The following is a 23,527-nucleotide window of genomic DNA, read 5'->3' as shown; positions in this document are numbered from 1 at the left end:
GTGCTGCAACAAAGAGGGGTGTAACATGTTTAAAATTTTTCTTTTCAAAAATCAAGCAAATAGCCATATTTTGAACCCAGCTGTAATTTTTTTTAATTCTCCCTCTGCAGCTCCCCTATAAAGGAAGTTACTGGAAAGCTGATGGTCAGAACATATAAGAAGGGTTTCTTCACAGGAAGAGTAGTGGAAATGCGAGTATGTGCTTGTGCCCATGGAGTTAGTAGCACAAGTACAATTAACCTTAGTGGCACAAAAACCAAAGGTAAAGCCATAGATCAGTGTATCGCAAACTGTGTGCCGCCTAAGATTCCAGGTGTGTTGCGAGACGCCGGGGAGGAGGAGAGGCACCAGCTGACAGTGAGAAGCACATCCTGTAGGCAGTCAGCTGGTTCCAGTGCCTCCCTCTCCCCTTCCAGCACCCCCCACTGGCAGCTCAAGGCTCCGTCTGGAGGGCCTTTGCACATGCACAGACATCGACATGATGACATCATGCATGCACATGACATCATCGCATTGATGTCCACACATTTCTGGATGCCCTCGAGCTGCGGCCACCAGTTTAGTGTGCCAAGGCTTCGCAAAATTTGCAAGACATTGCCATAGATCAAACTCAAGTCTGTGATCATAAAGCAAGTAAGAAATATGGTCATATTTATCTATCAATTTTAATTTTATGCATCCCCCCAAATTAAACTACAATATTATTTGCTTGCACTTTATTTACCTACCTCTAAATGTTGCTGGGCTTTTCTTAAAATGAGTGTGTTCTCATTTCTCAGTTGATGATTTTCTTCTTGAAGTTTAATTATGTTGTTCTTTGCTATTGCCAGCTTGAAAGAAGCAAAAAATGAAAAGTTTAGACAGAAAAAAATTACTGCTTAAGTCCTTCACCAGGCTATCTCCCCCATCCCCCTCAAATGAGACATCCTTTCTTTCTGTATTACATAGAAAAAAAAGAATGCTGGGAACACAGAAGAGTTTCAGTGGTTTACTGGTGGAGGAGAACCTGGAACTCAGATCTTGTGGGCAAGGAGGCTCTTTTTAACAACCTCATTAGCACCGGGAGGGGCCTAAGGCCCTGATTGGTTCATACGCCTAAGACCCCTAAGCCAATCAGGGCCCTGGGATGAACTGGGAAGAGGAAGGTCCGACATTTTTGGAGAAGCGGGCCTGCAAGAAGGAGGGACTGGGCATCCCTCCTGCTGTCTTCTATATAAGGTACAACTGCGGGTTGGAGGGCATGGGGGTCCAGGTGGCCGAGGCAGGAGGAAGTGGGCATCTCTCCTGCCGACGAGTAAGCAGAGAGAATGGGTTAATCCCAAGGGAGATGAATGGAAATATATAAATAATGCACAAAAATATTTGCCAGCTAGATAAGGTTATTTCTCTTTGGTCCTCTAATTAATTTCTTGTGCATGTTTCAATCAGACTTATGTCCTGTTTTTTCTCAATCATCATACTTTTTAGCATAGGCTATTTTCTTTAATTGGTTCCTGGAATATAGGCCCAAGATCCTTTGGTTAGATTTTTGTCCCCTCAGATAAAAAATAACTGTACTGAGCAGGTTTTTGGGGCATATGGCCTAGTCTGCCAAAACGATGGATAGTTTTGTGCTTTTTTGCCCCCATTTTGAACATCTGGATTTGTCTCATATATCGCCCAAGTCCAATTAGTGGTACCACTGAAATTTATTTTTTATTTCATTTTAACAAGAAAGTGTTATCTTTAGTCCATTATTTTTGCAAAAAAATATTTACGATTCATATGAGAATACTGACATTTCAAAGGTATGCTATTTCTCATGTTTGAGGGGTTTTTGGTCAGTTTCTGCGGAAGCCCCTGCTGGCCTAAAATTCCCATCTTTCTGGGTGGACTTCCATTAGGGCCTGCATGAATTGTTGCCACCTCAATGGAACTCCCTAAGTATGTATGTCTTTTCTGTGTGTATAAATCCTGAGTTAGCAGCAAAAAGGCAGAAGTCTGTTACAGCTAAAATGTTTATTCAGGACACACCTGCTTTAAAAAGCCTTTGTTTAACTAAATACTGAACAACTTGTGCCATCTGACAGTATTTCCACTCCCCCCCCCTCCCACTGAAACCAGGAACCTTTAGTCTAACGCTTTCTCAACCAAGCTATTCCTGATTATTTGAAACCCTCTGCCTCTGTCTCAATATCTAGTAACACCACGCATTCTCTCCAGCATTTTCAGAAACAATTTAAAAACTGGTATGAATGCGGTGTTAAATAGGAAGGGAGGGAATCAGATCAAAGTGCAGATTGAAGTTTTCATTTACTACACACATGCTGCTACAGACACTCGCTTGGATGTCACACACCCATATGCCGGGGTATGACTTTTTTGAAACAGTTTTTCCAATGTCAGCCCTCATTTACCACAGTTAAACAAACAGTGTCTGAACCATAACTGTATTTGGAGGAGAGACAAAATACCCTATTTTTTACAGAACGGATTGTAACTTTGTTATTGCTGTACACACTTTACTTTGCAAAAAGCATTTATTCATTAGGTTTTATAAAAAAATAAACAGAACAAATTTCAAATCTTTATATATAAGTTGTTTGCTCTAAACCCGTGTCTCTCAAACTGTGTGCCACGGTACAGTGATGTGCCCTGAAGAGATTCTGGGTGCGACACGAAAGATTCCAGAATTTTACTTTATTTTTAAAAATTCCCTTCATAAGTATACACTAGAATGGATGACATGTACATCGCGTATGAGCGTTGGTGTGTGTAAGGATACAACCGCCTAGACAAGCATCATCCTTTGACATGATTGGTCCTTGAAAACTAATGGCCAGTAATTTAAGTTTTATTTTTTTATGCAGTCATTATCCTAACTTGAGCAACAAAGCAATCAAGGCTTTGTTACTGTTTGAATCTTATCTTCGTGAACTTGGATTTTCAGCTCTGACAGATTTGGGAAATATTGTCAGAGATTTTGTTGGTTTTAATAGGGGAAGAAATTTAGATTTATATGCTTTAGTAGGATTAATGGGAAAATGATTTGAGATATGAGTTGAATTGTTTGATATGGTCAATACTGTTCTTAAAGGGTAATTATTTGGATGGTCTGATTATATAAAATTAATATTGGTGCCAATATTATAAAGGTTTAGATATCAATATTGAGGGGGAAGTTGGTAAAAAAAAAAAAAGTGGTTAATTGAGGGAAGATAATAAAGGAAAGATATAAATTTTTTGAGGGGGTTAAATTCAGATTTAAAAAAAAACCCTAACAAATAACAATGATATAGAAGTAAGACTGTTTTATATATTTTAACTGGATATCTAATATAAAGTGTTATTAATGGTAATAAATAAGTATTGATAATATACAGGAAATACTGATATTGGTTTGGGGCTTATATGAAGTCTTAGATAATTTAATTCTAAAACATGTTACAAAAAAAAAAAAATTATATATATATATATATATATATTTCTGAGTTAATTAAATAAACAATTAACGAGGATCAATTTGATGTATATATATTCTTAAATATATTGGAGATAAGAAATATTGACACCTATTCCAATACATAAATCAACAAATCAGACTACATGGCTAAACTCCAAGATTCAAATTGGCAGATTTAAGGTCATCTGGAAGCATTGGATGATGGCAGGAATACGAATTTTAGATGATGCTATATCTAATGGTAAGATGTTTGAATTTTCACAGTTGCAACATAAATTTAGATTTAATAAATCACAAAGTTTTAGATGGTTGCAATTGAAGCAGGCCATTCAGGTGGAGTTCCATGAATGAAAAAATTTAAACAATCAATATAGTTTGGAATTCTTATGCTTTCGGGTAGACTTCATGGGACATTAGGCCGCACAGTGGTATAAACGGATAGCTGGATTTATACATAAGAAATCAAAATCTAGTCTTAGGGACATTTGGAGTATTGAGATTAAGCACCAAATTTCTGCATCTCAATGGCCACGAATTTGGACTTGGAGATTGAGATGTACAATGTCAGCATCTATAAGACAAACTTGTTACATAGAGCATTATGGACCCCAGTTTGTTTACAAAAGTTAGATAGCTCTAAATCTAATAGATGCTGGCATTGTCATCTTCAAGCAGGGACTTTAGATCATTTATTATACTATTGTCCATTAATTTTGGCTTTTTGGAAATCAATATGGGGCCAAATAAATTGTTGGAAAATCCAGTGGCATTATCCTATGATGCTGTTTTATTTGGCATGTCAATGAGGGCTAAAAGTCAAATTTCATCTAAGAATAATAGGCTATTACTTATTATGACAGGTGTTGCTATACAACAAATTACAAGCAATTGGAAAAATTGGAAGAGGCTTAACTATAGTTTTTGGTGGAATTCCTTATGTCATATATATAAAATGGAAAGAACGTTAGTTACACAGAAAGGGAATTTCAAGAAATTTCAGATTTGGGAACCATTAACAAAATATTGTAATGTTTAATTATTGTTTTTCCCTTTAAAAATGCACATCCGGGAGGGGGAGGATGATGATAATGAATTTTAGTGTGTAAATATGGGGTCCAGGATAAATATGTTAAGTATTGGAAATTGTAAATGATTAGGGGGGAGGGGGGTTAATTCTGACATGGGCATTATTAGAGTATAAAATGTTGTATTTACTGTTACACTTATTGTACGTTTTAAAAAAGAATAAAGAATTGAAAAAAAAAAATTTCGGAAGTGAATATAACACCTTTGCAAAAGATTTACTATCTAAAAAGGACAATAAAAGAAATGAATGTAACAATAGAACAAGAACTATCAGCACTTTTGGAGTCATCAGACTTTGAATTGTCAGGACGAGCTACACTAATAGTTTCTCTGGTATTTTATAAGGATAAAGACTTGATTTTGAAACTTTACAACTTAAAGCAAGTTTCTTATTTGGGAGATAGCATATATATACAGTATATCCGGATGTCTCTAAATGGACTCAGTCAAGAAGGAAAGAATTTCTTACATATCATGATAAAGTTACTTTATTGGGTGCTTCCTTCCAGTTAAGATTTCCTTGTAAATGTTTTGTGTTATATCAAGATAAGTATATTTTTTATGACTTTTTTAATGACATTTTTATGACATTTTTAATGATTTTTTACATTTCTTTTTAGAAGGGAAAGGAGTTTCGCTTGCACCCCAGTGATTTCTAGAATAATTCAAGTCCGTTATTTCTGCCGACGTTTTCACTTTAGTTTCCTTTTATTATGGCAATATGTTCTCTTTCCTGGAAGAGTTTCTTTCTTGTTTTTCTCCTCCTTTCTTAATTTGAGGACTATGTTTAAGTTAATATTGCTTTTTGATTTATCTCTGTTTAACCCAATAGATGACTGGGCACAATTTTGTACTTAAATGAAATAAATAAATTTTAAAAAGAGCCAACTTTGACCCTTACAAACCCCCCTGCTCAACTGACACCCAGAAACCACGGAGTCAGGAGCTGCATAGTCCAACTACCATCCACTTGGAGACAGAGAAAAATACTGAGCGTTCTATGGCTGTACAATACCCTTTAAGAATAAATCTCTTGAAACTACTTTTTTACTGTCTCCATCCACTGGTTGACAGATATAAGCCACTTGTTCTGAACTGGTCTGATAGGATGCAGAGGAAATATTTTTGCATAGTAGGTTTTTTGCCTGTTATTGTGCATTGTATGATTTCAAAATGTTTAATTTTTTGTGTAGCAAACAGAGATGTAATTAGGTTTCTCAACTTAGAAATTTATTTCAACCAAAAGAGAAGAAATCAACTAGACCCTAATACACATTCTGGCAGAATGCTGAGAAACCTCATTAGCAGGCAGGAAAAAATTTCTTTTAGAAGTAAGCAAAAACAAATACCTCTTCAATCAGTTTAGTGTTAGACTTCTCCAATGAATCAACTCTTGCATGCAGACTGCTGATGGTATCACTGTATAGGAAGAAGCAGCAGACATTCAAAAGAACCCTAACAGCATAAGAGCTTGCAGCTCATCAGAAGACAAATACAGGCAACTCTTGCGGTAGTGGGCAGGCTCAGTGCTGGAGGAAAAATTGCATCCCCTTTTTTTCTTTACATTGTGTGGATGTTAAAATCACAGTTCTTGTGTACAATACTCTGCAATATTTAGTTACAGTATTTCCAATATTTGATAAGCTTGCCTCACCAAAATATTTTCAAGGTGAATTTCAATAAAAAATATATACAATTCCATCAATCTCCCCCATCAAACCCTCACCCTTGTCCCTAATAATCAACCATACAATCTACTCTCATAACCTACTTAATCCATTGTCCAAACAATTATGCCTTTTATGAGGGAAGAAGATAGGAAAGGCAATTATGATAATTCTTAAAAAAGGTTCCCCTTTGAAAATGTAGCCCTGTGCAAAATGCTGGAAAGTATGTGCAATGATTTGAAAATGAAATCTCTGCACACTGCTTTCACTCCAAGGACTTATCTCTACCCATATATTTATAGGGACCAAAACCTGCCCTTTATCATCAGACATGATAAAGTACACACTGTCATTTTACTAGCAAAACCTTGAAAAGTAAAAAAAAATACTTGGAAAATACTTAAATGCTCACTTTTCAGCATGATACATCTTGGTTCTGCTTCCATAATTTCTTTTACTTTGGCACTTTGTTGTAATAGTCTTAGTCTGAGTGTGCTGTTAGACCAATGCAAAAGCTTGCATTAGAGGTAAGCCTCGAAGATGTACTCAAACAGATAGATAAGCTAAAAACTGACAAATCTCCGGGCCTGGACGGAATCTACCCAAGAATACTAAAAGAACTTAGAGACAAAATAACGGAGTTACTGCAGCAGATTTGCAACCTATCCTTGAAAACAGGGGTAATACCAGAAGACTGGAGGATAGCAAATGTTACACCTATCTTCAAGAAGGGATCCAGAGGCGACCCGGGGAATTATAGACCGGTCAGCTTAACCTCAGTTCCGGGGAAGATGGCCGAATCATTAATCAAGGACAGTATCAATGAGCATATAGAAAAAAATAACCAAATGAGAACAAGCCAGCATGGTTTCTGTACTGGAAAATCTTGCCAAACGAACCTGCTGCACTTCTTCGAGGGAATAAGCGAACATTTGGACAAAGGTGACCCCATAGACATAGTATACCTGGACTTCCAGAAAGCCTTCGACAAGGTACCTCACGAGCGCCTACTAAGGAAACTGTGGAATCACGGAGTGGAAGGGGACATACACAGATGGATCAGAAACTGGCTGGCTGGCGAAGAGGAAACAGAGGGTAGGAGTAAAGGGACACTATTCTGACTGGAACGGGGTCACGAGTGGGGTCCCACAAGGGTCAGTGCTGGGACCACTGCTATTCAATATATTTATTAATGACCTGGAAACAGGGACAAAGTGTGAAGTTATAAAATTTGCGGATGACACAAAACTCTCCGGTAAGGTTAGATCTGTAGAAGAATGTAAAGAACTTCAAAGGGACCTGAACAAACTGAGTGAGTGGGTAAATAAATGGCAGATGAGCTTCAATGTAGAGAAATGTAAAGTTATGCACGTAGGGAAAGGGAACCCGATGTACAACTATGCGATGGTAGGGATGGTATTGGGGGAAGGCAACCTAGAAAAGGACTTGGGGGTTTTGGTGGATAGAACAATGAAACCAGCGGCACAATGCGCAGCGGCCTCAAAAAAGGCGAACAGAATGTTGGGCATTATCAAAAAAGGTATCACTAGCAGAACCAAGGAAGTTATCCTCCCGCTGTATAGGGCGATGGTGTGACCGCATCTGGAGTACTGTGTTCAGTACTGGTCGCCGTACCTTAAGCAGGATATGGCGATACTCGAGAGGGTCCAGAGAAGAGCAACAAAAATGATAAAGGGCATGGAAAACCTCTCATATGCTGAGAGGCTGGAGAAGCTGGGGCTCTTTTCCCTGGAAAAGCGGAGACTTAGAGGGGATATGATAGAAACTTATAAGATCATGAAGGGTGTAGTGAAGGTGGAGAGGGACAGATTCTTCAGACTGTCGGGGGCATCAAAAACTAGAGGGCACTCAAAAAAATTGATGGGAAGTAGATTCAGAACAAATGCTAGGAAGTTCTTCTTCACACAGAGGGTGGTGGACACCTGGAATGCGCTTCCAGAGGAGGTGGTAGAGCAGAGTACGACTTTGGGGTTCAAAAATGGATTGGACGAGTTCCTGAAGAAAAAGGGGATCCAGGGATACAATTAGAGGGTTACTATACAGTACAAAAGGCTGTAGAGTAAAAGAGTAGTAGAGTAATGGATCACTGCAGGTCATTGACCTGGGGGGCCGCCGCGGGAGCGGACTGCTGGGCATGATGGACCTATGGTCTGACTCGGCAGAGGCAATGCTTATGTGCTTATTAGAGCTGTGTGCTGTTGGTTGAGCACACAGCTTCTAATGCAAACTAAACGCACAAATTTTGTTCCTCAATAAAGTAAGCTAATAACATGCAAATTACCACTGTGTGCATTGTCAGAAAAAAAGCAACAATGTAGTGATAGTACTGTATGTAGCCATTTGCTGACAAAGGACAAAAAAATTATCTCCCTTCCTGTCAGTGTGTGAGCAACTGTAATAGGGAACAGAGCCAGAAGCTTGTAATGGTCCTGACCCAGGGTTTTGCAATATCAAATGTACCAATTAAACCAACCAGTGCATATACCACATTCCATATATAACTTTTTTATTTTTAGACCGTCAGAGGTATATATGTTCTTATGTACTGTTAAGCATTACATAATGCATGAACCCTCACTTCTTCGTTAGTCCATATTTTTAATGGTTTTTTTTTAAATTCCTTAAACATTACTGCACCCTTTGTAAAGTATGAGTATGTAGAGTATGAAATTAAAGCACTTATCTTTTGAAAATGTATTGGGGGATATTAGCGCCAATACGAATCAATTTTTCGTTCTAACCAGTCTGTTTCAAGGCAAATCCCCTTTGCAAAGTTTCAAAGTGATTTCGACTAAAAGTAGCACTTTAAGTCAAAATAACACCTCCCCCGCCGATCCCACTCTAACCCCAACCTCCTACATCTTCTCCTGTGCTTACCTTAACATTAGATCCATTAGCAATAAAGCCCAGCTAAAGAAAGACTAACTATCGGAATCTCAGCTAGACCTAATATTCATAACCGAGACCTGGCTCATCTCAGACAATGACATTGTTATCAATGACATCTTACCCAATGACTATAAAATCATCCCCCTCTCCAGAAGCTCCAAAAAAGGAGGCGGAATAGCCATCATCCTAAAAGACCTCTTCAATTTCCAGATCATTGACTCTAAATCTACAGAAGACCTTGAAATCAAAGTTTGATCTAACTAATCATCTCGTCACCACTTTGTTCTATATCCCACCGAACAAATGGCACACAGCCAGCCAAGAATTCTTCGAATTTCTCCTCCTAAATTCCTCCAAGGACAAATTCAATCTACTACTGGGTGACATAAACCTCCACCTGGAATGCCAAGACTCACCTTCAGTCAAGGAAGTATTCTCCTTCCTAACCTCTCTCAAATTCTCCACACCCCCTCCCCCCACCACCCATCAGAGAGGCCACCACCAGGACCTAATCTCTTTTTCTTCCAAAGACCCTACCCACTACCCCACCTCCCTCACAAATACATCCTGGCATGACAACATTTGGTCAGACCACCTACTTGCCAAATGCCAGCTGCTCTGGAGTAACACAAAGCCTGAACCCTCAATTAACCACAGAAAAGAGTCCCCGACCACAATCTTCAGACCATTCCTGAACTCCACCGAATTCTGGTCCCACTTCAAATTACTCCCCGATCTCGACACAAATTCAGACTTCACTACCAACTGGAACAACACCAGCACAATGATCCTAAACAAAATTGCACCGTTTAAGAAAGGCAAGATAAGACGCCACAAAATTGAAGGATGGTATGACATGGAACTAACAACACTAAAATGAAAGGCACACAAATTAGAAAGAATCTGGACCAAAACCAAGAATGAGAAGGACAAGATAATTTGGAGATCCACGATACATGAATACAAAAGAATGATAAAGGAAAAGCGACGCACCTATTACTTGAACAAAATAGGATCCCCCACTACCAACAGTAAAAAGCTCTTCAAACTAATCAACATTCTATTTGATGTCAACCAACACAAAAGAGCCCCCCACACCCAACTTCCATCTACAGAGTCCTTCGCATCCCACTTCAAATCAAAAAACCTCCTACTAAGGTCTTCCTTCCAATATTCCCTCCTCCCATTCACCCGTTCACTCCCATGCACCCCCGACTTAACTCTATCCCACCCAACATGTACTGGAACTGTTCTGAAACCCCCGACTGGTTCCAATTTCTCCAACTATACAACAAATACACCAAATAGTATTGCCACCTTGACAGCTGCCCACCTAGTATCATGAAACCAGCTCCCACACCTTTCAAAGTACTGTTCTACAACTGGACGTCTCAACGAATGATCAATGGTAATTTCCCAACTGATCTCGGCCATATACTCATCATTCCCATCATCAAAAACTATAAAGATCCCATTTCCCTACCCTCCAACTACAGACCAGTAGCCAACATCCCCTTCTTTACCAAATTGCTGGAAGGACTGATCAACATTGCCCTGACAAACTACCTAGACAAATTCTCAACACTACACGAATTCCAATCAGGCTTCCGCACACATCACAGCACTGAAACTGCCATTGCCTCCATCGTAGATCACATTCCCATATACTTAGCACTGGGAAGCGAGCACTAGTACTCCAATTCGATTTGAGCAGTGCTTTCGACCTGGTGAACCATGACATCTTACTCAGCTGCCTAGATGCCATCGGCATTACAGGCCAAGTACTAAACTGGTTCAAAGACTTCCTGAAGTTCCGATTCTACCAAGTTGTCAAAGAACAAGCCTATTCTCATTTGTGGACCAACCCCTGCGGCATCCCACAGGGTTCACCTCTCTCTCCCACCCTCTTCAACCTCTACATGGCCTCACTTGGACACAATCTATCAATTCTGAACATCAAATCATACATTTACACGGACGATATCACAATCATCATCCCCATCTCTACCCTCTCGTCCGAAACTAGAGACTTCATCACATCAGTCATCAACCAGGTGACGCAATGGACAAACAATTTTAAACTTAAATTAAATCCAGAAAAAAACAAATTCTTCATGGCCTCCCCATTCACCAAAAACACAGAACTCTCACTTGACATGAATGGAAACATCTTCCCAATCAACTCCACTATAAGAATCTTAGGCGTTATCATCGACCAACAACTCACATTTGAGGCCCATACCAACATCCTAATCAAAAAATGCTTCAACCTTCTATGGAAACTATGCACACTAAAACCATTCTTCGATTTTGCAGCGTTTAGATTTCTGGTCCAGTCTCTGATTCTAAGTTCACTGGACTATTGCAACATTGTATACCTAGGATCGCATTAAAAAACCCATAAAAAGACTAAGAATGATCCAAAACACTGTGGTACACCTGATCTTCGGCTTGAAAAAATCCGATCACATATCCCCGTACTACAGAAAACTACATTGGTTGCCGATTGAGGCCAGAATCATCTTTAAATTCAGTTGCCTTTGCTACAAGATGCTATTCGGCACTTCGCCCACCTACCTCCTGAACTACTTTCTCCTACAGGACAAACCTCGCCCCTCTCGCAAAAAGTTGATATTCTCATTCCCAACTCTCAAGAGATGCCACTACAAAAGACAGAACACTCTCTTCCAAGCTGGCATCTGGAACAACACCCTTAGAAACCTCCTCTTGAACTCCCCCACTTACCAAGCTCTCAAAGGAGCAATGAAAACCCACTTATTCGACAAGTTCGACTGATCCTTTCCAAAAGCCCTTAGTCCCTCTCTTCCCGCTACACTCCCCTCCTCCCTCTACTTCTTCTCCTTCCTCCCCTCCTTCCTACCCCTATCCCCCAACTTATATTGACAACTGTCTCTCTTTGTAACTATCAACTTCTGTACACTGTCTGGAACCGAAAAGGTCCATTATCTACTTTGTACTTTCCATTATTGTATATCTTCTAGAACTGAAAAGGTATGACAGGATATAAATAAAGCTTTATTATTATTATTATTGTTTACAGGGGTCTTGGTTGATCTTATGACATTTACTCAGTCCTCTCCTTGTAGGACTGAATTTGACTTTTGGGTGGTGCTGGAGCCCAAGAAGAGAAGTCCCTATTCACAGGAAGTATTGAACATAAAATAACAGCTATAGCTCTTTAAAGGAAGAGGAGGAATTCTAAGGTATACTTCCCAGCTGCTGTATTAAGGAAGAGAACTAGCTTAATTACAGAGAAGGGGGAGAGGAGATCTTAGTTACCCTGGTGGGCCGTTTTGTGCAACGGGTCGGTAAAAGCAATTGTCACTAAAGATGTGAAAACAGGTTTAGCGATGATCGCTGACTGTAGTGCATCAAGCCCAAAGTTATTTGGTTCTTGGGCCTGTTCTTTTTAACATTTTTGTAAACGATATTGCTAAAGGAGTGACTGGTAAGATTTGCCTCTTTGCGGATGATACCAAAATCACCAAAATCTGCAATACAGTAGACACCCCTGATGGTGTGGATTACATGAGGAAGGACCTAGTGAAGCTTGAGGAATGGTCTGCAAAAAAGATTAGGTTCTTATCTTGCTAATATCTTTTCTAGTAAATAGGTGTGTCATTCTGGACAATAGGGTATTCTCCCCATTCTCGCGAGAAGTGCAGAAGGAATCCAATCCAGGTTTTCAACTCCATCTCCAGAGGGCTCTGCTGCCACCTTCAGTTTGAACCAAAGCAGGTGATAGCCCTGTATAGGAGCACATAAGAAGAAGGGGTATGGGGAGACTCTGTTTTGTTCTGAAAGTATAACAAACATGTTAAACATTTTAACTGAATAATCAAAACATCGAAATAATCATACTGATCAGAAACATTTATGGAGATCAAACATTCCCCCAATGTGTTATAACAATAGATTACTCTTCATACCCTTAAGGTCTGATTGACATTAAAATCTCATTTTTGATGTGAACTTCCTGATTGAGACAGTAAGCAGGTGGAGTAAATACTGACAGGGTGGGATTCCAGAATGACACACCTATCTACTAGGAAAGATATTAGCAAGATAAGAACCTAATTTCTTTTTCTAGAGCAATAGGTGTGTTATTCTGGACAGTAGAGACGTACAATAGCAGTCCCAGAAATCTAGGGCAGGACCTCTGTGCCTGTTTGTAACACTGAGGACCCAAAGATAGTGTTGTCCCATGCCTCCACATCCACTCTGTAGAACTTGGAGAATGTATGCAGAGTGGACCAAGTCGCTGTCCTATAAATCTCCCCAGGGGAAATCGCCCTAGCTTCCGCCCACAAAGAAGCTAAGCTTCTTGTGGAATATACTTTCAAGGAGACCAGTGATAGTTTGCCACAGGCAATATTTGCTGATGAAATGTCCTTCCTTATCCATTTTGAGATGGTAGTCTTAGACGTCAGTCTTCTGCATCTACTTGAACTGGTAAGCACAAATAGATGGCCCGATAGTCGGAACTCATTAGTGACCTCCAGATAACATAAGAGGACTCTCCTCACATTCACCTTTTTCAGAATCTGGTTCTTCTTCTTTGACCCTGTGGTCTGGAACGCTGGAAATCTTACCTCTTTATTGATATGAAACGTCAAAAGGACCTTTGGCAAAAAGGATGGGACTGTGCACAAGGAAACACCCGCATACATGATCTTCAGGAAAGGCTCTCTGCATGACAGGGCCTGCAGCTCTGAGACTCATCTCACTGTCGTAATGTCCATGAGGAAAACAGTCTTGACGGTAAGATCCAACAAGGACACCTCTTCAATAAGCTCATAAAGAGCCTGACTAAGGCCATGTAAAACCACATTAAGATTCCTTGAAGGAAACGGTTGTTTTACCAGTGGTCTAAACCTGAGTGCCCCCTTTAGGAAGCTGACTATGTCTGGATGAGAAGCCAGGGGAGCTCTGTGAACACAGGTTCTGAAGCTTGAGAGGCCTGCCACTTGAACCCTGAGCGATGCCACTGCGAAGCCTTTATCAAGACCCACTTGAAGGAAAGCTAGCACCACTGCAGGATCATAAGAACATAAGAATTGTCGCTGCTGGGTCAGACCAGTGGTACATCGTGCCCAGCAGTCCGCTCACATGGTGGACCCTAGGTCAAAGACCAGTGCCCTAACTGAGACAAGCCCTACCTGCGTACGTTCCGGTTTAACAGGAACTTGTCTAACTTTTGTCTTGAATCCCTGGAGGGTGTTTTCCCCTATAACAGCCTCCGGAAGGGCGTTCCAGTTTCCCACCACTCTCTGGGTGAAGAATTCCTTACGTTTGTACAGAACCTATCCCCTTTTAACTTTAGAGAGTGCCCTCTCGTTCTCTCTACCTTGGAAAGAGTGAACAACCTGTCTTTATCTACTAAGTCTATTCCCTTTATTATCTTGAATGTTTCGATCATGTCCCCTCTCAGTCTCCTCTTTTCAAGGGAGAAGAGGCCCAGTTTCTCTAATCTCTCACCGTACGGCAACTCCTCCAGCCCCTTAACCATTTTAATCGCTCTTTTCTGGACCCTTTTGAGTAGTACCATGTCCTTCTTCATGTATGGCGACCAGTGCTGGACGCAGTATTCCAGGTGAGGGCGTACCATGGCCCAGTACAGTGGCATGATAACCTTCTCCAATCTGTTCATTCCTAATCATTCTTAATCATTCCTAGTATTATGTTCGCCCTTTTCGCCGCTGCTGCACATTGCGCAGACGGCTTCGACTTGTCGAACAGTACTCCCAAGTCTCTTTCCTATAGGCATGTATAAGATTTTTGTTACCGACATGCATCACCTTACACTTATCCACGTTAAACCTCATTTGCCATGTCGCGGCCCATTTCTCGAGCGTATTTATGTCACTTTGCAGGTCTTTGCAATTCCCCTGCGTCTTCACTATTCTGAATAACTTCGTATCATCTGCAAATTGAATCACCTCACCAATTTCCAGGTCGTTTATAAATATGTTATAGAGCACAGGTCCAAGCACTGAACTCTGCGACACTCCACTAGTAACGTTTTTCCAGTCTGAGTATTGTCCATTCACCCCTACTCTCTGTTTCCTACCCGCCAGCCAGTTTTTAATTCATGTGAGTACTTCACCCTCGATTCCATGGCTCGCAGTTTTCCGAAGTAGTCGTTCATGTGGACCCTTGTTGAACACTTTCTGAAAATCCAAATATACACTGTCGACCGGGTCACCCTTGTCTATCTGCCTGTTTACTCCCTCAAAGAAGTGCAGCAAGTTCGTCAAACAAGATCTTCCTTTGCTGAAGCAGTGCTGGCTGGTCCTCATCAGATCGTGTCTGTCAAGGTGATCAATGATGTGCCTCTACCATCTTTCCGGGTACCGAGGTCAGATTCACCAGTCTGTAGTTTCCTGGATTTCACCTCGAACCTTTCTTGAAAATCAGCGTAACATTCGCCATTTTCCAGTCTTCCACAATTCTTCCCGATTTTATCGACAGATTGGCTATTATTTGAAGCAGTTTAGCTATAATCCCTTTCAAAGCACTAAACAGCTCCATGTTTTCTTTCATGCACCAATGTTGAAATGTCTCCCATGCTTTAGTGCAGCGGTCTCAAACACGCGGTCCGCATGTGGCTCCCCAGGTTTTATTTGTGGCCCGCGGTCTGGAGGAATCATTCTCTTCCTTTTGGAGCAGCAGCCGGCTCGTTCGTTCAAAGCCGCGGGTTGGCAGCTCCTTGCGCTATCCACTCCTGCATCGGAAGCCTCTCTGATGTCACAACATCAGAGAGGCTTCAGACGCAGGCACGGATCTCGCCACCCACGGATCTCGCCACCCACGGCTTTGAACGAACGAGCCGGCCAGACACGCTGCTGCTCCAGTGGCGTACCAAGGGGGGGGGGGGCGGTCCACTGTTCTCCCTAGAGTGCGGCTCGCGGCTCGTCTAGTGTAGTGGTGCCGAACCTGCTTCCCTTCCCTTCTCACTGCTGCCATCAGGGATCAGGCTGGCACCGTGTTCTTTGATCTCCCTGCTTCTCTTCCCTGCGGGGTCGACCAACTCTCGCGGCCTGACGTCAATTCTGACGTCGAGAGGACGTTCTGGCTAGCCAATCGCTGCCTGGCTGCCCGGAACGTCCTTTCCGATGTTAGAATTGACGTCGGGCAGCAAGAGTTGGTCAGCCTGGTGCAGAAGAGAAGCAGGGAGATCTCTGCCTGTTCCCGATAGCGGCAGCGGCAGCATCCTATTCCGCGGCAGCGGTGGCATGGAGGAGGGCAGGAAGGAAGGAAGAAAGAAAGAAAGTGGGGTGGGGTGGGGACAGGGAGCCAGAAAAAAAAAGCAAAAAATGGGGCACGGAGGGAGGAAGGAAGAAAGAAGGAGGGGGGACAGGGAACCAGAAACAAAGCAAAAAATGGGGTACGGAATCAGAGAAAGACAGACAGAGAAAGAAAGAAAAAGTTGGGGGAGGGAATGAGGTCTGGAGGAGAGGAAGTATACAGGAGGCTGAAAGAAGGGAAGAAGTATTGGATGCACAGTCAGAAGAATAAAGTGCAACCAGAGACTGATGAAATTACCAAACAAAGGTAGGAAAATGATTTTATTTTCAATTTGGTGATTGAAATGTGCCAGTTTTGAGAAAGAAAAGATATTGAACTTTAAATGTGCTGCAGAAAAAAATAGAGTACTTGGAGGGCCGCAGAAAAAATATATCTTTCCTTTTAACTGTTAAAGGAAAGTTTTATAAACTATAAAGAGTTTTACCTCATGCAAAATTGTCATTTCTTTAATAAGACATTAACTATTTTTTCTGCGGCCCTCCAAGTACCTACAAATCCAAAATGTGGCCCCGCAAAGGGTTTGAGTTTGAGACCACTGCTTTAGTGTAAGTTGAAACCATCACAGGCTTCATGGCTCTGAGGAGAGTAGCAATGACTACTTCTGAGTATTCTTTGTGTTCTATTGCTGCATACTCAAGAGCCATGCATAAGACCAAAGCGATCCAGATCTTCTATGACCACTGAGCCCTGAGATAGAATATCAGGTTATAGCTGTTGGCTGCAGACTCAAGTCTGCTTCTTCTCCATGCAGGCACAGTTGTCCTCTCACTGGGGAGCTCTGGTGCATCCATAGCCACAAAAATCCATGAAAAGTACTGTAAATAATAAAGAAATATACAGAGCAGATCAGAAAGACACCTTCTGGCTTGCGTTCAAAAGGAAAAATTGAAGGGGGCAGCAGAGCCCTCTGGAGAAGGAGAAGTTGAAAACCTGGAATGGATTCCTTCTGCATGGCTCGTTGGCATGGGGAGAATACCCTACTGTCCAGAATGAAAACACCTATTGATCTAGAAATTTGGCTTCTAAGATTTGATGCTAAGAAATGCAAAGTGATGCATTTGAGCTGCAAATACCCGAGGGAACGGTAAAGTTTAAGGGGTGAAGAACTTTTGTGCACGAAAGAGGAGTGGGACTTGGATGTGATAGTATTTAATGATCCTAAGGTGGTCCAACAGGTTGAAAAGCTAGAAGGATCCTGGTGCATAGTAGAGAATGACGCGGTCTCATGAGTTTGGCCCTGTTCCTGCTTCTTCTCTATCCCCTCAGTCCCCATCCCCGCTCGCATGAGCTTGGTCCCCATCCCATTCCTGAAAGCCATCTGATCCCATTCACACAAGCCTCGAATACTTATGATTTTATACTGAACTTATTTTATTAAAGTATAAAAAGAAACAATATTCTGTACAATTGTCATTTTATAAACAAATAATACACAGCAAGGATCAACAAAACCCCTGTCTCCCCAACACCCCCCCTTCCCTTTCACAAATATCCCCTCCACTACCGAGAAAACTGAATAAGCCAAATGATTACAGAATGCTACACAAAAAAATCATGCTAACAGAATACCAAAGTCACACATGACAGGAATAGTGTTAGGGGAGTGCAACTAGGGCAACTGCCCCCCTGGTCAGAGAGAGCCCTAAGCCAGTTGGAAGCTAAAGAAGCACAGCCTGGGCTTTGCGACCCAGTTATGTCTAACACCAGCTCTATCAGGATACATATTTCAAATCTGATATATTCTAATCACAAAAAAGAAAATAAAATTATTTTTTCTACCTTTTGTTGTCTCATCATTTTATTCAAATCATGTTGGTCTCGGGCGCTGGTCTTTGTTTTCTTTTATCTTCTCTTAACTCACTTGCTAGGGTCTCCTGATCATTTGACTTTTTTTTCTCTGTGTATGTATTGTTCCCCATGTTCACCATCTCCCTTCTCTATGTCTCCTATACGTCCCTCCTAGTATTTCCCCTGTGCCCATCTCCCTGCTTTCATCATCTCACCATTCTATGATCCCCTCCTTCTGTGTACAGTATCACTCCTCTATATCCCTATGCCCCCCCTGTTCAGCATCTTCCTTCTGGATTCTTATTCTCCCCCATGTCTAGCCATCTTCTCTCTGTCCATATACACTCCCATGTCTAGCATTACCCCTCTGTGTCCATATACCATCTTTATGCAGATGCAGCATTCTTTTTATCCCTGTTCCTATGCTCCCCATCCATTCCCACCATCTCCCCTTTTTTGTACATCTCCCTGTGTCCAGCTTCTCCCCTCTCTTACTCCCTTCCACCGATGTGTCTCTCACTCTCTCTTTCCTCCATCCCTCTGCTACTTCACTCTTCAATATTTCACTCATTCTTCCTTCATCCCCTTGGTTCAGTTTTTCTCTTTCCCTTTCCTTCTCTCGCTTCTTCTCTGCAGATCCTGCACCTCTCTTCCTTCCCTCTAGCCCCCTTCCCATGGGTCCAACACCTCTATCCCCTCCTTTCACTGCCCAGGTGTGGGTCCGGCACCTCTCCCTTCCCTCCAGCTCTACTCCATACACCACATGGGTCCAGCACCTGTTTCCCTTCCCTTCAGCTCCAGTCAGTCCATCAGTCCAAGCAACTACCTGCTCCCTTCGCAGGTGTAGCAGCAGCCTCCTTCCTCGCGAGTCCAGCAGCCCCCCCCACTCACTCCCAATCACGAGCGGCAAAAAAAAAGAATCCCAAAAACAAAACAAACCTGCAACACTTCTGGATTGGCCGCATCTCCCAGCCTCTAAGAAGCTTCCTGCACGCAGAGCTGCTCCGTAACTTTCTTGCCGCCGAATCCCCTCTTCTGATGTAACTTCTGGCTGGAAGTTACATTGGAAGGAGGATCTTGGTGACAAGAAGATTCCAGTCGGAGCAACCCTGCGTCCAGGAAGCTTCCAAGAGGCTGGTAGGCTCGCCCTGGGAGGCACGAAGGGGCCAACTCCGGAGCATCGCAGGTTTGTTGTTTTTGGTTTGTTTGGGTATTTTTTGAGGGAGGGTTGCCGCCCATAATCGGGAGGGAGGGTGGGGGGCTGTTGCACCCACAATAGGGAGGGAAGGGGCTGCTGACCAGGAGAGGTGGGAAGGGACGCAACTCGTGGCAGATCCTTTACTGTGGGGACAAGGCCATTTATTGCTCCACAGGGCAGTGAATGGCCTTGTCCCCGTACCCACGGCAACCAGTTGATTTTTTTTCCCCCCCGTTCCTGTAGGTAACAGTCACCTTGTCATTCTCTAGTGCATAGGGTGAGGAATGGACAGTGGGAAAAAGGAGGTATTTGTGCCCCTGTATAATACTCTGGTGAGACCTCATTTAGAATATTGTGTACAATTGTGAAGACCATGCCTTTAAAAATACTGGTCGCCATACCTCAAGAAGGACATGGCGGTACTCGAGGGAGTGCAGAGGAGGGCGAATAAACTGATAAAAGGTATGGAAAATTTTTCATACGCTGACAGGTTAAAAATGCTGGGGCTGTTCTCCCTGGAGAAGAGGAGACTTAGAGGGGACATGATAGAAACCTTCAAAATCCTAAAAGGCATAGAGAAAGTAAATAAGGACAGATTCTTCAGACTGTGGGGAGCCACAAGCACTAGGGGGCACTCAGAGAAATTGAAAGGGGAGAGGTTTAGAACAAATGCTAGGAAGTTCTTTTTTACCCAGAGGGTGGTGGACACATGGAACGCACTTCCGGAGGAAGTGATAGTCCAGAACTCGGTACAGGGGTTCAAGGAAGGTTTGGATAGGTTCCTGGAGGATAAGGGGATAGAGGGGTACAGATAGAACTTGAGGTAGGTTATAGAAGTGGTCAGAAACCACTTCACAGGTCGCGGACCTGATGGGCCACCACGGGAGCAGACCGCTGGGCGAGATGGACCTCTGGTCTGACCCAGTGGAGGCAACTTCTTATGTTCTTATGTTCTTATATAAATAGGATAGAGTCGGTCAAGAAGAAGGCTACTAAAATGGTTGGTGGACAGGCTTAAAGGTCTCAATATGTATACTTTGAAGAAAAGGTGGGAGAGGGGAAATATGTTGGAGACATTTAAATACCTACATGACATAAATACGCATGAGGCAAGTCTCTTTTAACTGAAAAGAAACTCCAGAGTGAGAGGGTATGGAAAGAAGTTAAGAGGTGATAGGCTCAGGATATAGATAATAGGGAGAACTTGGGACAACCGTACCCTGAAAACAAATTTATTATATTTGATGTCAGGCTTCAATCTGATTTTAGGCCTAGTTAATTCCAATTTTCAGGCAAATTTCTTGGAATGTGGATGGTGTGTCTTTCCCAGTGAAAAGAAAAAAAGAGCTTACAGGCCCTAAACAGAAGGTATCCACAGTTATGCTTCAAAAGACATACATACTCATGGCAAGCTTAAACCCTGATGGATTGAGGAGATCTTCAGTGCATTACTGGGGTCAGAGAGTTTTTTAGCCCCACCCCAACCCCAATAAAGAAAGTGGGGGTGACTATTCTCATAGATGAACTGCAGTTGACACACATAGGATGTTTTATTTTCTTTGGTTATCAATATGAGTTCAGTGTTAAAAAGAAGCCTGTTGACTCCACACTCCACCAAAAATTCCTGGTAGTCTAGAGGAGCTCCTACTCCTAACCCCAGAAAGAACCTCCCCATGCCATGATCCCCCAAACCCCAACCCCAGAAAGGACCCCAATGGTCCAATTTTCCACCTCTGACCCCAGAGGGAACCCATCCCACAGATATGCCCTTTTATAACCCTTCTTTTCTGGAGTGGGGGACTGAAGGAACAGGGGAAATGAGGGTTGTTAGCTATTTCACCCCTACTAGTGAAGAATGAGCTAACCCTTCTATGCCTCCTCAGATGTATTCAGGTTCCTGCATTGTGCTAATCTTAAAGTCTTCTGCAGAAGTTTACGGAATTGAAGTCGAATAGCCTTCATTTTAATATGAAGTATCTGGTGTCAATCATGAGATTTTTGCTTCTCTGTTGGACATCCAGAAAATTGAGTGCAGATGCTACGTTAACCACACGCTTTTGTCTGTGCTAGCTTTCTGCATCAGACCCAGTGGGATGAACAGAGGACTCAAATTCCTGGCTGCTCTCTTGGCAGGCACAAAGTCATCAAGGTGCTGCAAAATAAACTTTATGTTTCAGACAGTTTGGTACTCACTTCAGTTGCCTGTTCAGCTCCTCTATATAATTTTTCTGGTCCAAGATGGCAGCAATCTGTCCATTTCTAAGGGAGGATAAAATTATTCCAATCATAAAAGTCACTCGAAACAGTGGATAACCTAATAGATTACACAATGACATAAATGACTTAAAGACAAAGAAAATAAAGAAAAAAAGATCACAATAAAGAGAAAGAGAAGCAGTTGCCTGCACTATCCACGAGTCCATCAGAGACTTCCAGCTGCTTGCCACAGGACTATGTGGAGCGATTGTAAGTAAATAATAACAGAAAACCAGCAGGGTCTTTACAGAAATACTTTGCCTTAAGTAATAAGCATGACAGCAGCATCAAACACAATATTTCAAAGTTAGTAACAAAGAAGGTAAAATACGAGGCAAGCTTCAGGAAGCAGCCAAAAATGTCTCACCAGGCCTGCACCACTGTTGCTCATCCTGCATGCCTGCCTCCCTCCCTCTCTCTATAAGCTGCCACTGCCCATCTGCAGTCTCAACCCAACTCTTCCTAAAATTTCATTTTCTCTCCAACTTTCCCTGTCTCTTATTTGTTCTCCCTTCCTCCAAAGCAATGGGCAGGCTTGGAACCTACAGGAATCACTAGTATATGGTGATGCCAGGGATCATGAGCCAGTAAAATGTTCATGGTCTCTGTATCAACTCTACCACCTCCTATTCCTAAGTGAGGAGGTAGGGTCACTAGAAGGACTGGTAGTGTGTGCTAAGCTGTCATACTAGTTTGGAAGAAAGCAGGTGGAGAAGGGGGGGGAGGCATGTAGTATGGTGCAAGGTGAGGAGGGAGCACCAGTGAAATTGGTGATATAAGGACACCAAAATTTGAAGCCACCTAGGATGACAAAGTTCCTTCTACCATATTTGCAGTGTTTGTAAAGAGATGTCCAGTTATAGAAATTAAATATAAAGTTAGAACAGTGACTGTCACTTGCTTACAGCTGAATTCCGCATGAGCCTGTGCTGTTTTATATGCATGAAACTCAACGAAGGGTATTCAGCACCCTGGCAGCCTTTACAGCAGAATCTGCGCACTGCAGCCTCTTGCCTTATTCCAAGGCCTGCATGTCATAAAAAGTTGATAGATTCAAGCACTGAGAGGCAACTGGAGACACTGTACCTTTCCTCACTTGCAAGGTCCTCTTCCTCATTTTTTAGATACATGGAGAAATCAATCACCCCAACCTGAAAGAAAAAGAAAAGAACTCACTTAGTCACAGATCTGTGAAAAGGAAATAAAAATCACTACCTTTAATTAACTTGATCACTGAAAAACTTGTGGGCAGCTGAGCACTAGAGAATGGATAAGTAAGGAGAATGTGGTGTCTTGGGCATTTAAACTGACCAGAGTAGATATTTGAATGACACAAACCCAGAAGCATAGGTATGTCCTATCTCTTCAAAAGGGAACACTATACTTGAGTGTACTCTATTCTACCAATTTATCATTAGATAGTTTTGCTAGAAGTTATTCTTCATCAAAAAACTATGTGTCAGGGAATAAACTTCTACTACAAAAGTAGGGAGTATAATCAATCAATACTAAGATATAAAATGATAATCCCTCGTACACTTATAAAAAGCTTTTGGCATTGAAAGAGGTAATACATTCGATTTAATAAGCTTTACACATGCTCAGACACATGGAAGCTCGTCCATCAAAGAACTTACCACCCAATCATTGCATATGAAAGTAATTACATTTTCTTATATGCTTGATCTTGTTGAAAACCAGGAAATCAACAAATGAATAAACACTTATTTTGAAGAAATTCAAAGGGTCCCGACACGGATCACGTTTCGCTATCTTCCTCAGAGAACCCAATATGGATCTTAGTTTGCTTGTTACTCTTTATGGATGATTAAATTCAAAACTAAATAGATT

The 23,527-nt window shown here is 41.9% G+C and overlaps 1 protein-coding gene across 6 annotated transcripts in view; it reads right to left on the bottom strand.

Annotated features, from left to right (window-relative positions):
- Positions 1-23,527, bottom strand: part of RUFY2 (RUN and FYVE domain containing 2) — a 127,900-nt gene that overhangs the window by 68,424 nt on the left and 35,949 nt on the right. For all 6 annotated transcript variants that reach the window (XR_004539183.1, XR_004539182.1, XM_033941549.1 and 3 more), the window contains exons 6-9: positions 22,763-22,827; positions 21,614-21,679; positions 5,878-5,947; positions 729-830 (exon numbers count right to left, since the gene is read on the bottom strand). Coding sequence is in view for 4 of the 6 variants with exons in the window: in XM_033941549.1 (XP_033797440.1) it covers positions 729-830; positions 5,878-5,947; positions 21,614-21,679; positions 22,763-22,827 (303 nt within the window). In the remaining 2 variants the exon portion in view is untranslated. The remainder of the gene's footprint in view (positions 1-728; positions 831-5,877; positions 5,948-21,613; positions 21,680-22,762; positions 22,828-23,527) is intronic.

Source organism: Geotrypetes seraphini, chromosome 4, assembly GCF_902459505.1.
Source record: "Geotrypetes seraphini chromosome 4, aGeoSer1.1, whole genome shotgun sequence".
NCBI lineage: Eukaryota > Metazoa > Chordata > Amphibia > Gymnophiona > Dermophiidae > Geotrypetes > Geotrypetes seraphini.
This window is presented reverse-complemented; position numbering and strand designations above follow the sequence as displayed.